This window comes from Callorhinus ursinus, unplaced genomic scaffold (assembly GCF_003265705.2).
Source record: "Callorhinus ursinus isolate GAN/ISIS: 27379988/994484 unplaced genomic scaffold, GSC_fseal_2.0 scaffold90, whole genome shotgun sequence".
Taxonomy (NCBI): Eukaryota; Metazoa; Chordata; class Mammalia; order Carnivora; family Otariidae; genus Callorhinus; species Callorhinus ursinus.
In genome coordinates, this window is record NW_027397152.1 from 1,390,937 (window position 1) to 1,405,561 (window position 14,625).

General features: G+C 45.8%; 1 protein-coding gene and 1 pseudogene across 8 annotated transcripts; both read left to right on the plus strand.

Moving 5' to 3' along the window:
* Positions 1-5,249: 5,249 nt before the first annotated feature.
* Positions 5,250-5,793, plus strand: LOC112813342 (coiled-coil-helix-coiled-coil-helix domain-containing protein 2 pseudogene; annotated as a pseudogene).
* A 2,411-nt stretch (positions 5,794-8,204) lies between these two features.
* On the plus strand, positions 8,205-14,043 carry RFX5 (regulatory factor X5). 8 transcript variants are annotated; one of them, XM_025858403.2, is made up of 11 exons: positions 8,237-8,276; positions 8,803-8,912; positions 9,140-9,274; positions 9,505-9,538; positions 9,969-10,051; positions 10,307-10,426; positions 10,606-10,725; positions 10,865-10,946; positions 11,218-11,419; positions 11,661-11,761; positions 11,919-14,043. In XM_025858403.2, exons 3-11 carry the CDS (start codon positions 9,159-9,161, stop codon positions 12,912-12,914), a joined length of 1,854 nt encoding a protein of 617 aa, XP_025714188.1. In that variant the 5' UTR covers positions 8,237-8,276; positions 8,803-8,912; positions 9,140-9,158; the 3' UTR covers positions 12,915-14,043. The 8 variants fall into 8 exon arrangements, with proteins under 8 accessions (XP_025714186.1, XP_025714185.1, XP_025714187.1 ...); XM_025858401.2 differs by lacking the exon at positions 8,803-8,912 and having other exon boundaries at positions 8,205-8,276; XM_025858400.2 differs by lacking the exon at positions 8,803-8,912 and having other exon boundaries at positions 8,233-8,276; positions 9,074-9,274.
* The last annotated feature ends 582 nt before the right edge of the window (positions 14,044-14,625 follow it).

Consider the following 14,625-nt stretch of genomic DNA (forward strand, 5'->3'; position numbering starts at 1 on the left):
AAACTTTATTATTTTTTAAATCCATGCTTTCTTTTAATGAATGTAAAATCTCACCCACAACCCCCAAGAGAGTGTAGTGTGCCTCCCCACACACAAGGGACACCCCAGACCCCTGACGTGGATGGTGCAATCTGCTGGTGAGAGTACTAGGAGAACACAGAGTTGTCAGGAGGTTAGGTGTGTCACCTCCCATCTGGAAGACAGGACCATGACCAAGCAGGAGGGCCGGGAACATCAAGGTGAACCAACCCAACAGACCAGGCCTGGCTCTCTTGTCTCCATACCAGGATGGTGCCTTAGGCCCTTGCCCAAAGCAGAGATGTCTCCTTTCTCTGCACTAGGTCTTTCATTTTTTATGAAAGGAATGAGGCAGGAGTTTCAGGAACCTAAGAGACAAAAGCTAGGCAGCAATTCTACTGACTCCTTAACTCCTTACCCAAGACGATACCAAGCAACATTCAGGTATCAGCCTACATTCTTCTCTGCCTTCCATAAAGGTGTATTGTTTTAATTAATTATTAATTAATTAAATTTAAAAAGGTGTCCTGTTTTAAACATTGGATCAGTCTAGGACTCCCAAGATGGCAGTCCCGGGGCACCCCAAGAATATAACACACTTTTCTCCTTTGGGGGTCTCTAAATATGCTCCTTGACAGATCTACCTCAACTTAGTCCTGATTCCATCCCCCTGCCTTTCCTGTCATCTGGGCCAGGTTACCGTATCCTTTGGAAAGCCTCCTTTACTGACTCCCCAGGGTAGGAGCCTCCAGCACTTAACCTCAGCATGCACATATGTCACATTATATTGAAACTCCCTGTTTATTCCCAGCACCTGGCTTACATCTTAGCACATAGTATGCTTTAAGGAATAACTGAACATAAAGGAGGTGTGTGGGATGAGTGAGTTACAGGGAGCCTTGGGATTTAGTGGGTCTAGCCAGATGTTTCTCTCCTAGATTTCTTCCCTGTCCTTTTCAATAACCAAACTGCTTCAGAAAGAGAAAGAATCGTATAGTTCTACATCACTTCTAAATATTTCTAAAAGCTTAAAATTCCATTCAACAAAATGAACCTCAAATACTTACCATACCAGAAAGCAAGGAAACTATGAAGACTCCAGCGGTTATGTCTAAAGGACATGGGACATATCTGACAAAAGACTGATATCTAGACCACACGAAAAACTCTCAAAATTCAACAGTAAAAAAAAATTCCAATTTGAAAATGGGCAAAACACATGAACAGACATTTCACCAAAAAGGATGTAAAGATGGCAAATAAGCACATGAAAAGATAACCAACATCATTAGCTATTAGGGAAATGTAAATTAAAAACATGGGATACCACTATACACCTATCAGGATGGCTATAACAGAAAATCGTGATAGTACAAAATGTTGGCAAATGAGGAAATACTGGATCATTCATACATTGCTCCACGCGTTCCAGCCACTCTGGAAAATACATTGGCAATTCCTTATGAAGACCAAACATGCAGCGGGGAGCTAAGATGGCGGCACAGTAGGAAGGCCCTAGGCTTGCCTTGTCCCCTGAACACAGCTAGATAACTATCCAGTCGTTCTGAATACCTAAGAAATGGACCTGAGGATGGCAGAACAAACTGAGCAGCTAGAGGGACAGAAGAGGCCACATCAAGGAAGAAGCAAGCGAAGTCATATTAAAAGACAAAATAAACCTTAGGCTTGAGCAAAAAAACCCAAAAAACAAAAAGGACCAAACATGTACTTACATGACCCAGCAATTAACTTCTGGGCATATATCCCAGAAAATTGAAAATGTATGTTCACACAAAAACCTGTATACAGTTGTTCACACCAGCTTTACTCATAATAGCCCCAAACTGTAAACCAACCAAATGTCTTCCAGTGGATTAATGGTTAAACTGCTATATCCATACCATGGACTATAATACTCAGCAATAAAGAGGAATTAACTATTGGTACACACAACAATCTGGGTGGATCTCAAGGGAATTATGCTGAGTGGGGGAAAAAGCCAGTCTCAAAAGGCTACATACAGTATGATTCAATTTATATAACATTCATGAAATAACAAAAGTATAGATTTGGAGGGGCACCTGGGTAGCCCCTCCCCCTCTCTAAAATTAATAAATAAAAATCTCTTTTTAAAAAATGTATGCAATTGGAGAACAGGTTAGTGGTTGCCAGGGCTTAAGGATGGGACTGGAGGGGGGTGGCTATAAAAGAGTACACAGGGGATTCTTGTAGGGATGACACTGTTGTGTATCTTGACTGTCACGATGGTTACACAAATCTACAGTATGATAAAAAATTGTATGATAAATACACATACACATACATGTAAATGAGTATATGTAAAGCTGGTGAAACATGAGTAAATTTGGTGAGTTGTATCAATGTCAGTCAGTTTCCTGGTTCTGATATTGTGCTATGGTTATGCAAGGTGCACCATGAGGGCAAACTGGGTGAAGGGTACATGAGCTCTCTCTGTATTATTTCTTGCAACTACATGTGAATCCACAATTATCTCAAAAGAAAAAAATAACACATAAGTCAACTTGAAGGAGCTTCCACTGGCCAAAGATAGAACAATTTGAGTTTCAAAAAGAACAATAATCGAAGTAGACTGAAATATACCAACTATAATAAAATCCAGAAGTTCATGAAAACACACACAAAACCCTAATTGGTCATGTTTGAAAGATGCTAGAAAACCATTTCATTATTCTGAAAACTGGAGAACAAAGAGAAGGAATCAAGTATTTATCTTGATTTTCTTCAGGAACTTGCCTTGGGATAACCAAATAGTTGATGAGGAAAAGTTTTTTGTAGAATTTCAGCTAGTACATTTAGAAGGAATGATAGAATTTGAATAACACAATAACTTATTGTGTTATTAACAATAAAATTAACAAACAATAATTTGTAACCTCCAGTGACAAATGGACCTAAGCAATGATCATCAGTGTCTGCTAAAACCATTAAATGAAACACTAAAATGAAATTTTATGATGGATAGAGCTGACGGACAAAACCTGAACACACTGATCAGTCTCCATTACAAAAAGAGAGATGACCAGGCATTATGTGCCACCTATGCAGTATTCTTGCCAAAAAATCAAAGTGAATCTGACCAAGCCTCTAGATCTCACATTCAGTTTCCAGGGAACACAGGAGACAGAAGAACAAGTTTTAAAAATTTAAGAACACTGAAAAGATACAATCATAAAAATGAAGAATGTGGGAAACTCTATATAGCAAATGACCTGTTTCCTCAATGAATAAATTGAAAGAGAGAGGGTATAGATTAGGAAGATTTAAGAAACACAGCAACCAAAACTAAATGCGATGCAATGTGTGGACCTTGATACTGATGCAAACATAACAGAAAATACATTTTTTTAAAGATTTTATTTATTTATTTGAGAGAGAGAGAATGAGAGATAGAGAGCACGAGAGGGAAGAGGGTCAGAGGGAGAAGCAGACTCCCCGCCGAGCAGGGAGCCCGATGCGGGACTCGATCCTGGGACTCCAGGATCATGACCTGGGCTGAAAGCAGTCGCTTAACCAACTGAGCCACCCAGGCGCCCGGAAATGATAAATATTTTTAAAAGACTGGCAAGAAAGAAAGAAAGAAAGAGAGAAAGAGGGCGCCTGGGTGGCTCAGTTGGTTAAGCAACTGCCTTCGGCTCAGGTCATGATCCTGGAGTCCCGGGATCGAGTCCCACATCGGGCTCCCTGCTCAGCAGGGAGTCTGCTTCTCCCTCTGACCCTCTTCCCTCTTGTGCTGTCTCTTTCTCTCTCTCTCAAATAAATAAATAAAATCTAAAAGAAAGAGAGAAAGAAAGAAAGAAAGAAAGAGAGAAAGAAAGAGAAAGAAAGAAAGAAAAAGACCAGAAAAAGAAAAGACCGGCCATCCATTTGGAAAACAAACAAATTAAATTAGAACCTATGGAAAAAACTATTGATTGGCTGAACAACCATTCCTAAAACTCTTTTCCCTTGCTCACCAGAAGTAACTTATATCTTTATTATTTTTTAAAAGAGTTTACTTATTTATTCATGAGAGACAGAGAGAGAGAGAGAGAGAGAGAGGCAGAGGGAGAAGCAGGCTCCCAAGGAGCAGGGAGCCCGATGCAGGACTCGATCCCAGGACCCTGGGATCATGACCTGAGCCGAAGGCAGACGCCTAACCATCTGAGCCACCCAGGAGCCCAGAAGTAACTTATATCTTTAATCTTATGGTAATAATTCTATTACTTTTACTTTTCACCACATACGTATTTATCCATAAACAATATATTGTTCAGTTTTGCCTGTCATTAAATATCTGTAAATTGCATTGCACTGTATGTTTTCTTCTGTTATAGTTCCTTCACTGTTTCTAAAGTTCATCTGTGTAGATGCATGTAGCTGTGGCTCATTCATTCCCACTGCCCTATGACATTCCATCATATAAATATACAACTTATCACTCTGCTTGCTAATGCAAACAGTGAGACTATAAACCTTACTGTCTCTGTCTTTAGGGCATGTCTGTAGGAGTAGGATTGTTGAATCATAGATATTCACATATTCAACATTATCAAGTAATTCCAAACTCTTTTCCAAAATTATAACAAATTGCATCCCCACCAGCAGTGAGTGAGGAGGGCTCCTGTTGGCTCACAGCCCTGTCAGCTCTCAGCATTGCCAGACTTTGTAATTGTTGCCAATTTAGTGGGTCTGAAATGGTATCTTGTGGTTTTAATTTGCATTTTCTTGATTACTATAGCGAGAGAACAACTTTTCATATGTTTGTGAGCCATTTCTGCTTCTTGTATGAAGTTCCTGTTGATTTTCTCTGCCCATTTTTCTTTTTTTTAATTTTTTTTTTTTTTACAGATTTTATTTATTTGTTTGGCAGAGAGAGCACAAGTAGGCAGAGAGGCAGGCAGAGGGAGAGGGAGAAGCAGGCTCCCCGCTGAGCAGGGAGCCCAACGCGGGACTCTATCCCAGGACCCTGGGATCATGACCCAAGCCGAAGGCAGCCACTTAACCCACTGAGCCACCCAGGCGCCCCTCTCTGCCCATTTTTCTATTTGGGTGTTTATCTTTTCATTTGTAGAAGGCGTTTATAAATTTCTGATGATAACCCTTTGTTGTGTCTTGAAATATCTTCTCCCAATTTGTGGCTTGATTTTACATTCTTTTCATAGTGGTTTTTAAAATAAATTTAGGTTGACTGAGCTGCTCTGCAAGTCACCATGCCGCGTGGAAGCCGGAGCCGCACCTCCCGCACGGCCTCGCCGGCCAGCCGGGCACCTCAGATGAGAGCAGCGCCTAGACCAGCGCCGGCAGCTCAGCCTCTGGCAGCGGCTCCACCAGCGGCTGTCGGCTCACCTGCTGCTGCGCCCCGGCAGCCAGGGCTCATGGCCCAGATGGCAACCACTGCAGCTGGCGTGGCTGTGGGCTCTGCTGTCAGGCACACGATAGGTCATGCCATCACTGGGGGCTTCAGTGGAGGAGGCAATGCTGAGCCTTCAAGGCCTGACATCACTTACCAGGAGCCTCAGGGAACCCAGCCAGCATACCAGGAGCAGCAGCAGTTTGGCCCATGCCACCATGAGATGAAACAGTTTCTGGAGTGTGCCCAGAACCAGGGTGACCTGAAGCTTTGTGAAGGTTTCAGCGAGGTGCTGAAACAGTGCAGATTTGCAAATGGATTAGCCTAATCAAGAAGTTCAAATTGAAGATATGGAAAATCATCTCTCATAACCAAGTTAATTTAGCATAAAAATATAATTGATGGTGAATATATAAAGTGTTGGAAAACCACCAGTTAAGCTTCTCCTTCATCATTAAATACAGATTTCTGCAGAATTGGAATGAAAATGGTTGTTCTGTTCATTGAGATGGTTTGAATTTGGGGTTGGGCAGATATTGGTGTGCCTCCTTAAATCACCTTTTGTGATGTTCTCATTTGTGAATTAGAATAAAGTGATTTTCCCCCCAAAAATAAAATAAAATAAAATAAATTTAGGTTTTTAATATTAATTATCTAAATTTATCAATATTGTCTTTTATGGTTTGCTTTCTCATGTTTAAGAATTCACTCCCAATAGCAGTAGGCACTGTACAATGGTGTCCAGAGCATATTCTGATCCAGATAGCCTAGGTTCAGATCTTGGCTCCCTCACTTACTGTGCAACACTGGGCAAATTATTAACCTCTCAATGCCTTAGTCTTCTCATCTGTAAAATAGGGATAATCACAGTACCTATCTGATAGAGTTGCTAAGAGATAAAGTGGCAACATATGTGAGGCCTTTAGAGAAATCCTCAGCGCATATTAAGCTCTAGATAAATACTTGCTGTTATTGTGGTGATGCTAATCAGATCATTTTTATTGTTACTTCTCAGGGCAAGGTACATCATACCTTATTCGATGCTGCATTCCCCGTTCTTAACACAATCCCTGGCATAAGTGAATACTTGCCTGTTTTTCCCATCTTAAGCCTTTTGCCCCATGCAACCTCACCTTCTTACAGTGCTGTCAAAATAATCTCCCTTACATACCTATGATACTTTTTCTCCCTTTCCTGAAGTTTCCATTTATTCCCTGCCACCTGCAAATTCCTAAGCCAGCATAATTTACCCCAATCTCTTTTTCTAATCAAAGTGCCCTATATCTCCCTTCATACCAAACAGTGGTGGTTGGGGGTATCTTTCTATCAGTCTATACCCATATTTGTATATGAGTGTCTACAAGTATGTATACACAGTCTAGAGCAGTGTTCAAGAAAATGGGCTCTGAAGGCAGACTGCCTGTCTTTGGATCCTGATTCCAGCGCTCCTACATACATAACTGTAGACAAGTCCCTTCACTTCTCCGAATCTCAATTTCTTTGCCTATAAAACAGAGACAACCTACTTCAAAGAGCTGCCATGAGCATTAAATGATAGAATTTAATGTGTTTAGAATTCGGGATGGTGTCTAGCACACAGAAAACACCAATAAATTTTTGCTGTTATTAGAAAACCTTCTTGCCAGTATATCCTTATTCCCTCAAACTCTGCAATTCCTTAGGTTCTTCCCGTAGCCACAGAAGCATAGGTTATTGGGGGCTATAAAGGGCAAAGGTGACCAGATCAGGCAGTACTGCTTGTCCTCTTTACAAAAGTACACTGATGATGAGACTAGAGAATGTATTAGAATCAGGACTGCAAATAGAGTTTTAGGTGTAAGGTATCTGTTGTGCAAAACAAAATACATCCATTCAAAAGAATGTTAACCTGCAGTCCCTGACCTCAGAAATTAGATGTGGAACTTGGTCTGCATGTGCGTTTTTCACGGCAAAGGATTCATTGCTTTCATTTGATTCATGACCTAAAAACATCCTTAACGAAAAGGGTTAAGAACCATGACCTATACAGTACAAAGTTCTATGAGAGTAAAGAGTTCCTGTGGGTATCCAGCACCCCCTGGGGGTGTCAGTCAAAATTCCAATGTTCGCTGAGTGCAGAACTATGGGGATGCAGATACATTAGCAACTCTTTGGAAGGAAATAAAGTACCCACGGGAAACCCAGGAACGCTTGGCATTTTAACTAAACGTGGTACAGCTGCGGAGGTTTTGAGGCCTCCATCAGAGAGGAACGTGAGCCTGTGTTTGCAGATTTGTTGTGGAGTGCCTGTATGCTGTGTTGAGGGCGGGGGTCGGGGATGGGGTGCTCAATTTGTTTTTCATCAAAAGGAGGTTATGTGGGCTTACAGCGAACCTCCATCACTACTACCCATAATTTTCTAGCTTTTTTTCTTTTAATTATCCATTGATTCTTTTCTTCCACTGGCTCTGACGACCGAAGGCAAAACTGAAACCCGGAAGGAGAGGGCAAAGGAAAAGAAAGCTCCAAAGGGAGCCCAGCGCCCGGTCTTTCGTCCTGCGGTCCCTTTAAGAGAAGAATCTCTTGGGACCGGCAGTCCCAACCGACCCCAGTTTTAACCGAAACCTAACCCGGACTTCCCCCTCTTCGCTCAAATAAGACCAACTTTGGATTTTCCCTCCCCTATTGTCCAATCAGAATCTGTTACCAGGCAGACTCTACCCGCAGGCGGTGCGAGCCCGGCGCCTCCTGTCTCCGGGTGGCAGCAACGACCAATGAGAGAGCAGGTCGTCCGAGTATCTAGGCAGATCGGGGCTGTTCCAGCCATTCAGAAAAAAGAAAATAAAGCAACGCACGAGCCCGCTGGGCCAGGACCGTGGGGCTGGGCTGGAGTGAAGGTGGCTACGAGGTAGTTTCTCTTTCTCCCTTACCTTTATTGTTGCTTGTGTTGGAAGGCGACTGTTCAAAGGTAGGGAGGGGGCAGTATGAGTTGGGAGGAGAGCAGAACAAGATTTTGGCTGTATTTTCAAAGCTCCTTCACCCATGTGCACGTGCCCCGAATCTGGGACCCCGTTCCCCCAACCGGGTTTCCTATGCCCAGCCCAGGAGTTCGCCACCCTGAACCCCCCACCTTGCAGCAACGCGGGATTGAATGCAGAGGGAAGGGAGGGAGGTGGGGGTGCGCCTCTGGATGGGAGGTTGAGGGAGATGACGTAGGGACTGGCGACGTGGGGAGGGGGAAGCCGCGGGGGAAGCCGTGGCGAGATTAAGTAATGAGAACTTGGGCCCAGTGTTTTCCAAGGCTGGAAGGGCAGAATATGTTCGTATCCTTTCTGACCTCCCAGGAAAATTAAGGCGTGAGGAGTCGCTTAGAGAATTGGAGAACTTTATTTTGTGGTTGTTAGTGTTTTTATTTTTGTTTTTTTTTTTTTAAGGGGAGGAGGGCAGTACGGAATCAGAGGCAGAAATGGACATGTCTAACGTCGATTTCCAGTCCCCCTATCCCTTCCTTTACAGTTTTCCGTATTTAGGAGACTGCAAAAAGGTGGGGCAGATAGAATGGATATGGCAAAGATCTCTTTGGGTATATGTGGGCCTGGAGAAGTAATGGGATAATTCCTAATTTTTGGAGAAGGCAAGTGGTGAAAAAAAGACCACTGAGGAAATTCAGAGGCTTTCTTTCTGTTTCTCTGTGTTTCTGGGTAGGGAGATGAGGAGTGCCCGGGGGCCTCCAGGGAAAGGGAGGTTAAATCTTCATGCCTGGTCTCTCAGCTCTAGCCCTCATGCCGGGATGGCCGAAGATGAGCCCGATGCTAAGAGCCCGAAGACTGGGGGAAGGGCCCCCTCAGGTAGTGCTGAGGCGGGAGAACCCACCACCCTTCTTCAGAGGCTCCGAGGTACCATTTCGTAAGTACTCATCACCACCTCCAAACCTTGCTCCAGAACTGTAGCACTTCACTTCCTCTGTAGATGAACTGCCTCTCCCTGAGCAAGTGCATCTGAACATGGGGAGGTTCTTCATCATGGGAGCAGTTGCTGAGCACCCCTTAAGCATCTCATCCCTCTTCCTCTCCCTAACAGTAAGACACTAGAGAAAATCTTGTGTGTGACCTCCAGCTTTCTCCTCTTTTCCACAGCAAGGCCGTGCAGAACAAAGTCGAGGGAATCCTGGTAAGTATTTTCGGGAAGAGGGCAATAGAGAGGTGGAATTGGTGGGGGATGAGGGTAATGAAGATATGCATAACTGAAAGCTTTATGTGGGAGAGGCAGTACTGTCTTCCCTGTCAGAAGATAATTGGCTTTGCAACTTGTTGCCAGATTGACCTTGGGCATCTTACTTCATCTCTCTGTGACCTGTCGCGTAGACGCTCAGTAGGAATAATGTCAAAGCCGATCCCCTCCACTCCCCCTCTCACCACAGTAGCTCACAAGGGCACTCCTCAGAGCACAGTGAACACCCAGCCCCAAATCATTTCTAAGGTCCTTTTCAGTCTGACAGTCTCTAAGGCAGCTAGACTTTGGGGGAAGGATCAGAAGATCCTGTCTTGCGTCCTTCTTGGCCTTATTTTTTCTCCTGCCTCTCTGTTCCTCCCTACCTCAGCAAGATGTACAGAAATTCTCAGACAACGACAAGCTGTATCTCTACCTTCAGCTTCCCTCAGGGCCCAGTACTGGAGACAAAAGGTAGGTTTGGTGCTAGAGTTTAAGATATCAGAGGTTCTGGTTCTTAAAGGAAAGCTCACTGGGATGGGGCTGGGTGAATTGGAATACTCATAACAGCTGTCCTTGATGAGAAGAATAGTCCCTGTCCTGCCCCAGTTTACCAGGAAAAGCTGGATTCTGGGTGATTTGGTCCAGCACTGCTGAAGCAGTAGTCTGGATAGAACCACAGCAACTTGAGGATCTTAGTAAGGCTTGTCCCTTTTACTTCTCTTGCAGCTCAGAGCCAAGTACACTCAGCAATGAGGAGTACATGTATGCCTATAGGTGGATCCGTAACCACCTAGAAGAGCATACTGACACCTGTTTGCCAAAGCAAAGTGTTTATGATGCCTATCGGTGGGTGAATGGGGCGGGAGGGGGGTGGTGTGGGTTGGCGGGCATAGGACTACCCCCTCACCCCTGGAGAGCTCCCTGCCTTGATAGAGCCTGACTTCTTAAAGGGTGCCAGGGACCCTCGGAATCTAACCATGACCTCCTTCTCTGAGTGTCTTCCCACTCTGCCCCCTCCCCGCCAGGAAGTACTGTGAGAGCCTCGCCTGTTGCCGCCCACTCAGCACAGCCAACTTTGGCAAAATCATCAGAGAGATCTTCCCTGACATCAAGGCCCGAAGGCTTGGTGGCCGGGGCCAGTCCAAGTATCCTTGAATGGAGAGGTTGGGGTTGGAGGACCCCGGGAGTAAAACTTAGGGTGTGGAGGGCCAGGAGTGGAAACAGCCTAACCTTCCCATGGGGCTCGGAGATCCCCACCGTTGGCTGCTCTTTAACTTGCCTCAGATATTGCTACAGTGGCATACGAAGGAAGACCTTGGTATCTATGCCCCCCTTGCCTGGACTTGACCTGAAGGGCTCTGACAGTGTAAGTAACAACCAACCCTCCGATTGCACTCTTCTCTCCAAGGTGGAGGGCTGACATAGCCTACGTCATTCTGCACATAGCTTCTAGGTATATAGGATATGCCCTTCTACCTACCTTATGGCTCAGGCAGAGGATGAAGAGAATTTGTGGGTTTCTGGGATGAGTTATCCCATCTCCAGTCTGGTCTTAACTGTGGCTGACACAGGTGTCTGAGAGGGGCCAAGGGTTCTTCAGTTTGGAGTGTGACTGGGCATGTGTTTCCCCACTGCAGCCGGAAATGGGCCCAGAAGTAACCCCAGCACCTCGGGATGAGCTGGTGGAGGCAGCCTGTGCTCTGACCTGTGACTGGGCAGAACGAATCCTGAAACGGTCCTTCAGTTCCATCGTTGAGGTCGCCCGCTTCCTGCTGCAGCAGCATCTCATCTCTGCCCGATCTGCACATGCCCACGTGCTCAAGGCGATGGGGCTCGCTGGTGGGTGGAGACTCTCTCAGGCCCCAAAAAACTCTCAGCCACTTTCAGCTTCATAGGCCCTCCCGCCTACTAGGACAGAGACACCTTGCATTTGTCTTCTATTCCTGGTGCCCCTCGTAGGGCATTAGGACACGCTTTAGACCACTTTCTTCCCCCTTCTGCACCAGTCAGTCAGAGTCACCTCACGTGGCCATTGTTTCCTCCTCACCCTCGCCTTTTACCTTTTCTGGCACCTCTGCAGAAGACGATGAACATGCCCCTCGGGAGCGGTCATCTAAATCCAAGAATGGTGTAGAGAGCCTAGAAGGTGGAGCCCATAAGAAACCAGAGAGACCAGCCCAGGTGAGGAAGTTGATGCCCCCCCACCCCCCGCCCCGACCTTGCTGCCCTGGGCTGGGGGCTTAGTATCCCCTTTCCCATTATCTTCTCACCCTCCTGTGTCTGTGTTTGCTCCGATGTCCGATCTTCCCACTTACTGTGTCCTCTCTTCACCTTTTAGCCTCCTAAGGAGCTGGAAGCCCGGGCTGGAGGTGGCCCCCCTGCACGTGGCGAGCGGAAGAAGAGTGTAGTGGAGAGCCCAGCCCCAGCAGCCAATAACCCACAGGTTAATGCCCTGGTGGCCCGGCTGCCTCTGCTCCTTCCCCGGGCCCCTCGCTCACTTATTCCGCCAATCCGAGTCTCTCCACCCATCCTGGCCCCCAAGCTTTCTTCAGGCCTGAAAGTGGCTACACTGCCTCTGCCCAGTAGGGCTGGGGGACCCCAGGCAGCTATGCCCATCATTAACATGATCTTACCAACTGTTCCTGCTTTGTCTGGACCCGGACCCGGACCCGGGCCTGGGCAAGCCCTGCCTGGGGCGCTCACTCAGCCGCAGGGCACAGAGAACAGGGAAGTAGGCATAGGTGGTGACCCGGGACCCCATGACAAGGGTGTCAAGAGGACAGCAGAAGTACCTGTGAGTGAGGCCATTGGGCAGGATCCACCTGCTAAAGCAGCAAAGCAGGATATAGAGGATACAGGAAGTGATGCCAAAAGAAAACGGGGGCGCCCTCGAAAAAAATCAGGTGGAAGTAAGGAAAGGACCTCTCCCCCTGACAAGTCAGCACCTGCCATGGACTCTGCCCAGTCCCCAAGGTTACCACGGGAGACGTGGGCCTCTGGAGGGGAAAGCAACTCAGCTGGAGGGTCAGGGAAGCCAGGACCAGTGGGAGAGGCTGAGAAGGGGATGGTGCTTGCCCAGGGTCAGGAAGATGGTGCTGTTTCCAGAGGAGGAAGGGGCCCCAGTTCCCGGCATGCCAAAGAAGCAGAAGATAAAATTCCTCTGGTCACCTCAAAAGTGAGTGTCATCAAGGGCAGTAGAAGCCAAAAGGAAGCTCTTCATTTGGTAAAGGGAGAGGTAGACACCGCAGCGCAGGGTAATAAAGACTTAAAGGGGCATGTGCTTCAAAATTCCTTATTCCACGAGGGGAAAGACCCCAAAGCAACACCCCCATGATAGGTAATGTGGGGAGGAGTGTTTATATCCACATTAACTCTACCTGCCTAGTAGAGGCCCCTCTGCACTTGCTTCTCATTTGGCTCTTCTTTTCCTAAGGGAATTCATTTTCCTGTACAGACAGCTGAGGCACCCTGTGTCTTACACAGTGTCCGGCTCCTGCCTCTGACCTTTCCAGCTCAGTACCCTTGGCTTTAGCATCACTGATAAATCTGTCATGACTGTCTTACCTGGATCTCTGTGCTATCCTGCAGGAAGATAGGGATGGAGTAAGTATGATGAATGTATAGGCTAGGAATCTTTTGGTTTTAAATCGTAAAAAAAAAAAAAAAAACAACTAACTCAAACTGGCTTAAAAATAAAGACTGACTGGCTCACATAACCGGAAAGTCCAGAGGTAGTACTGGCTCCAGGAAAAGCTGATGCGGTGGCTCAGTGTTTCTCTAAATACCTGATTGATTTCCCCCTGCTGCTGCCTTCTGTAGGATCATCTTAAACCTGGGCCACCTAGTGGCTGCCAGCACTCCTGGGATTACACCCAACCAGAAGGGGTGGGGGGCATCTTTGTGCCAGGCATCCTAGCAAAGCCTTAAGATGGACTCTGATTAGGCCAGCCTGCGTCACATGCCGATCCCTCACCAATCACTGTGGCCAGAAGGATGGTGTATGCTAATTCGCTCCTTCTACATCAGGGAAAGATTGGGATCAGCTTCCTTAGAATTACATAGGTCTCCAAATGGGAACTGACGCGGGCGGTTCCTGGGGAGGCAGCTGACACCTGGCCAATACCGGGATGTACATGTGGTTTTAGTTTGCTAGGTTGGGATCAGCTACACCTGTTTCCTTTTTCCCTCACCGTCTTGCATTTTCCTTACTGCAGCTGTAGCCCCTTTCCTCTGGTAGGCGCAGAAGGAATGAGAGGGAAGTCACTCTCCTTCAGGGACTCTCTCTTTAGTCTCATTTAGATGACAATCCCTACATTTCAGAGATGGAGATCCTTCCCTTTCCTGTTTCTGAATGTTGGTTTTCTCCTCATTCTGCTTCCCTATCCCTTACCCTACTGCCACTTTCACCAAGTGGAGTGAAAGATTTAGTTCCTAGTCATTTTATTAAATCCATTCTGTATCCACCAGGTGTCAGTCTCTTGTCATACGTGTGTCAGGATTTCAGCCAGGATCGTGGGGTTTAGGCTAGGTGTGTGGCAGGAGGTAGCTCTGCACATCAGCAAGCACCAATAAGAAGGGAACCCAGACGTTACCCTTCGAAAAGCAGTAAACCAACCAGTATTTACTGAGGACATACGTCGTTTTCTGCATAAGGGTAGCTTCTGTCAGGCAATCTTGGTTCTGCCCAGGAAACATATTTTCTTTCAGGGAGACTTCACTCATTCGTTCCCACCACAGCAGATTTTTAAAAATTATAATATGTAATATTTGGTATCTATAAAGAATATATTTAACATGAATAAATTATGAAACATAATATTAAATGAATACCTTTGACCCATCGCCCAACTTATACATTAAAACATTAGAAATACCATTGAGTTTTTTGTGTTCCTACCCATTCCTATCCCACTGCCTCTCCCTAGAGGTAACCACTGTCCTTAATTTTATGTTTATTAATTGCCTGCCACACACACACACACACACGTGTGTATATATTTAACCATATGTGTACAATATTTAAAAATTGTTCAATTTTGCTTTTT

Coding starts and splice junctions, on each gene's coding strand:
- RFX5 (XM_025858400.2), top strand. CDS start 9,078: ATGAGGAGTGCCCGGGGGCCTCCAGGGAAAGGGAGGTTAAATCTTCAT. Junction 9,275..9,504: donor AGGCTCCGAGGTACCATTTC/GTAAGTACTCAT, acceptor TCTTTTCCACAG/CAAGGCCGTGCAGAACAAAG. Junction 10,427..10,605: donor AGTGTTTATGATGCCTATCG/GTGGGTGAATGG, acceptor CCTCCCCGCCAG/GAAGTACTGTGAGAGCCTCG.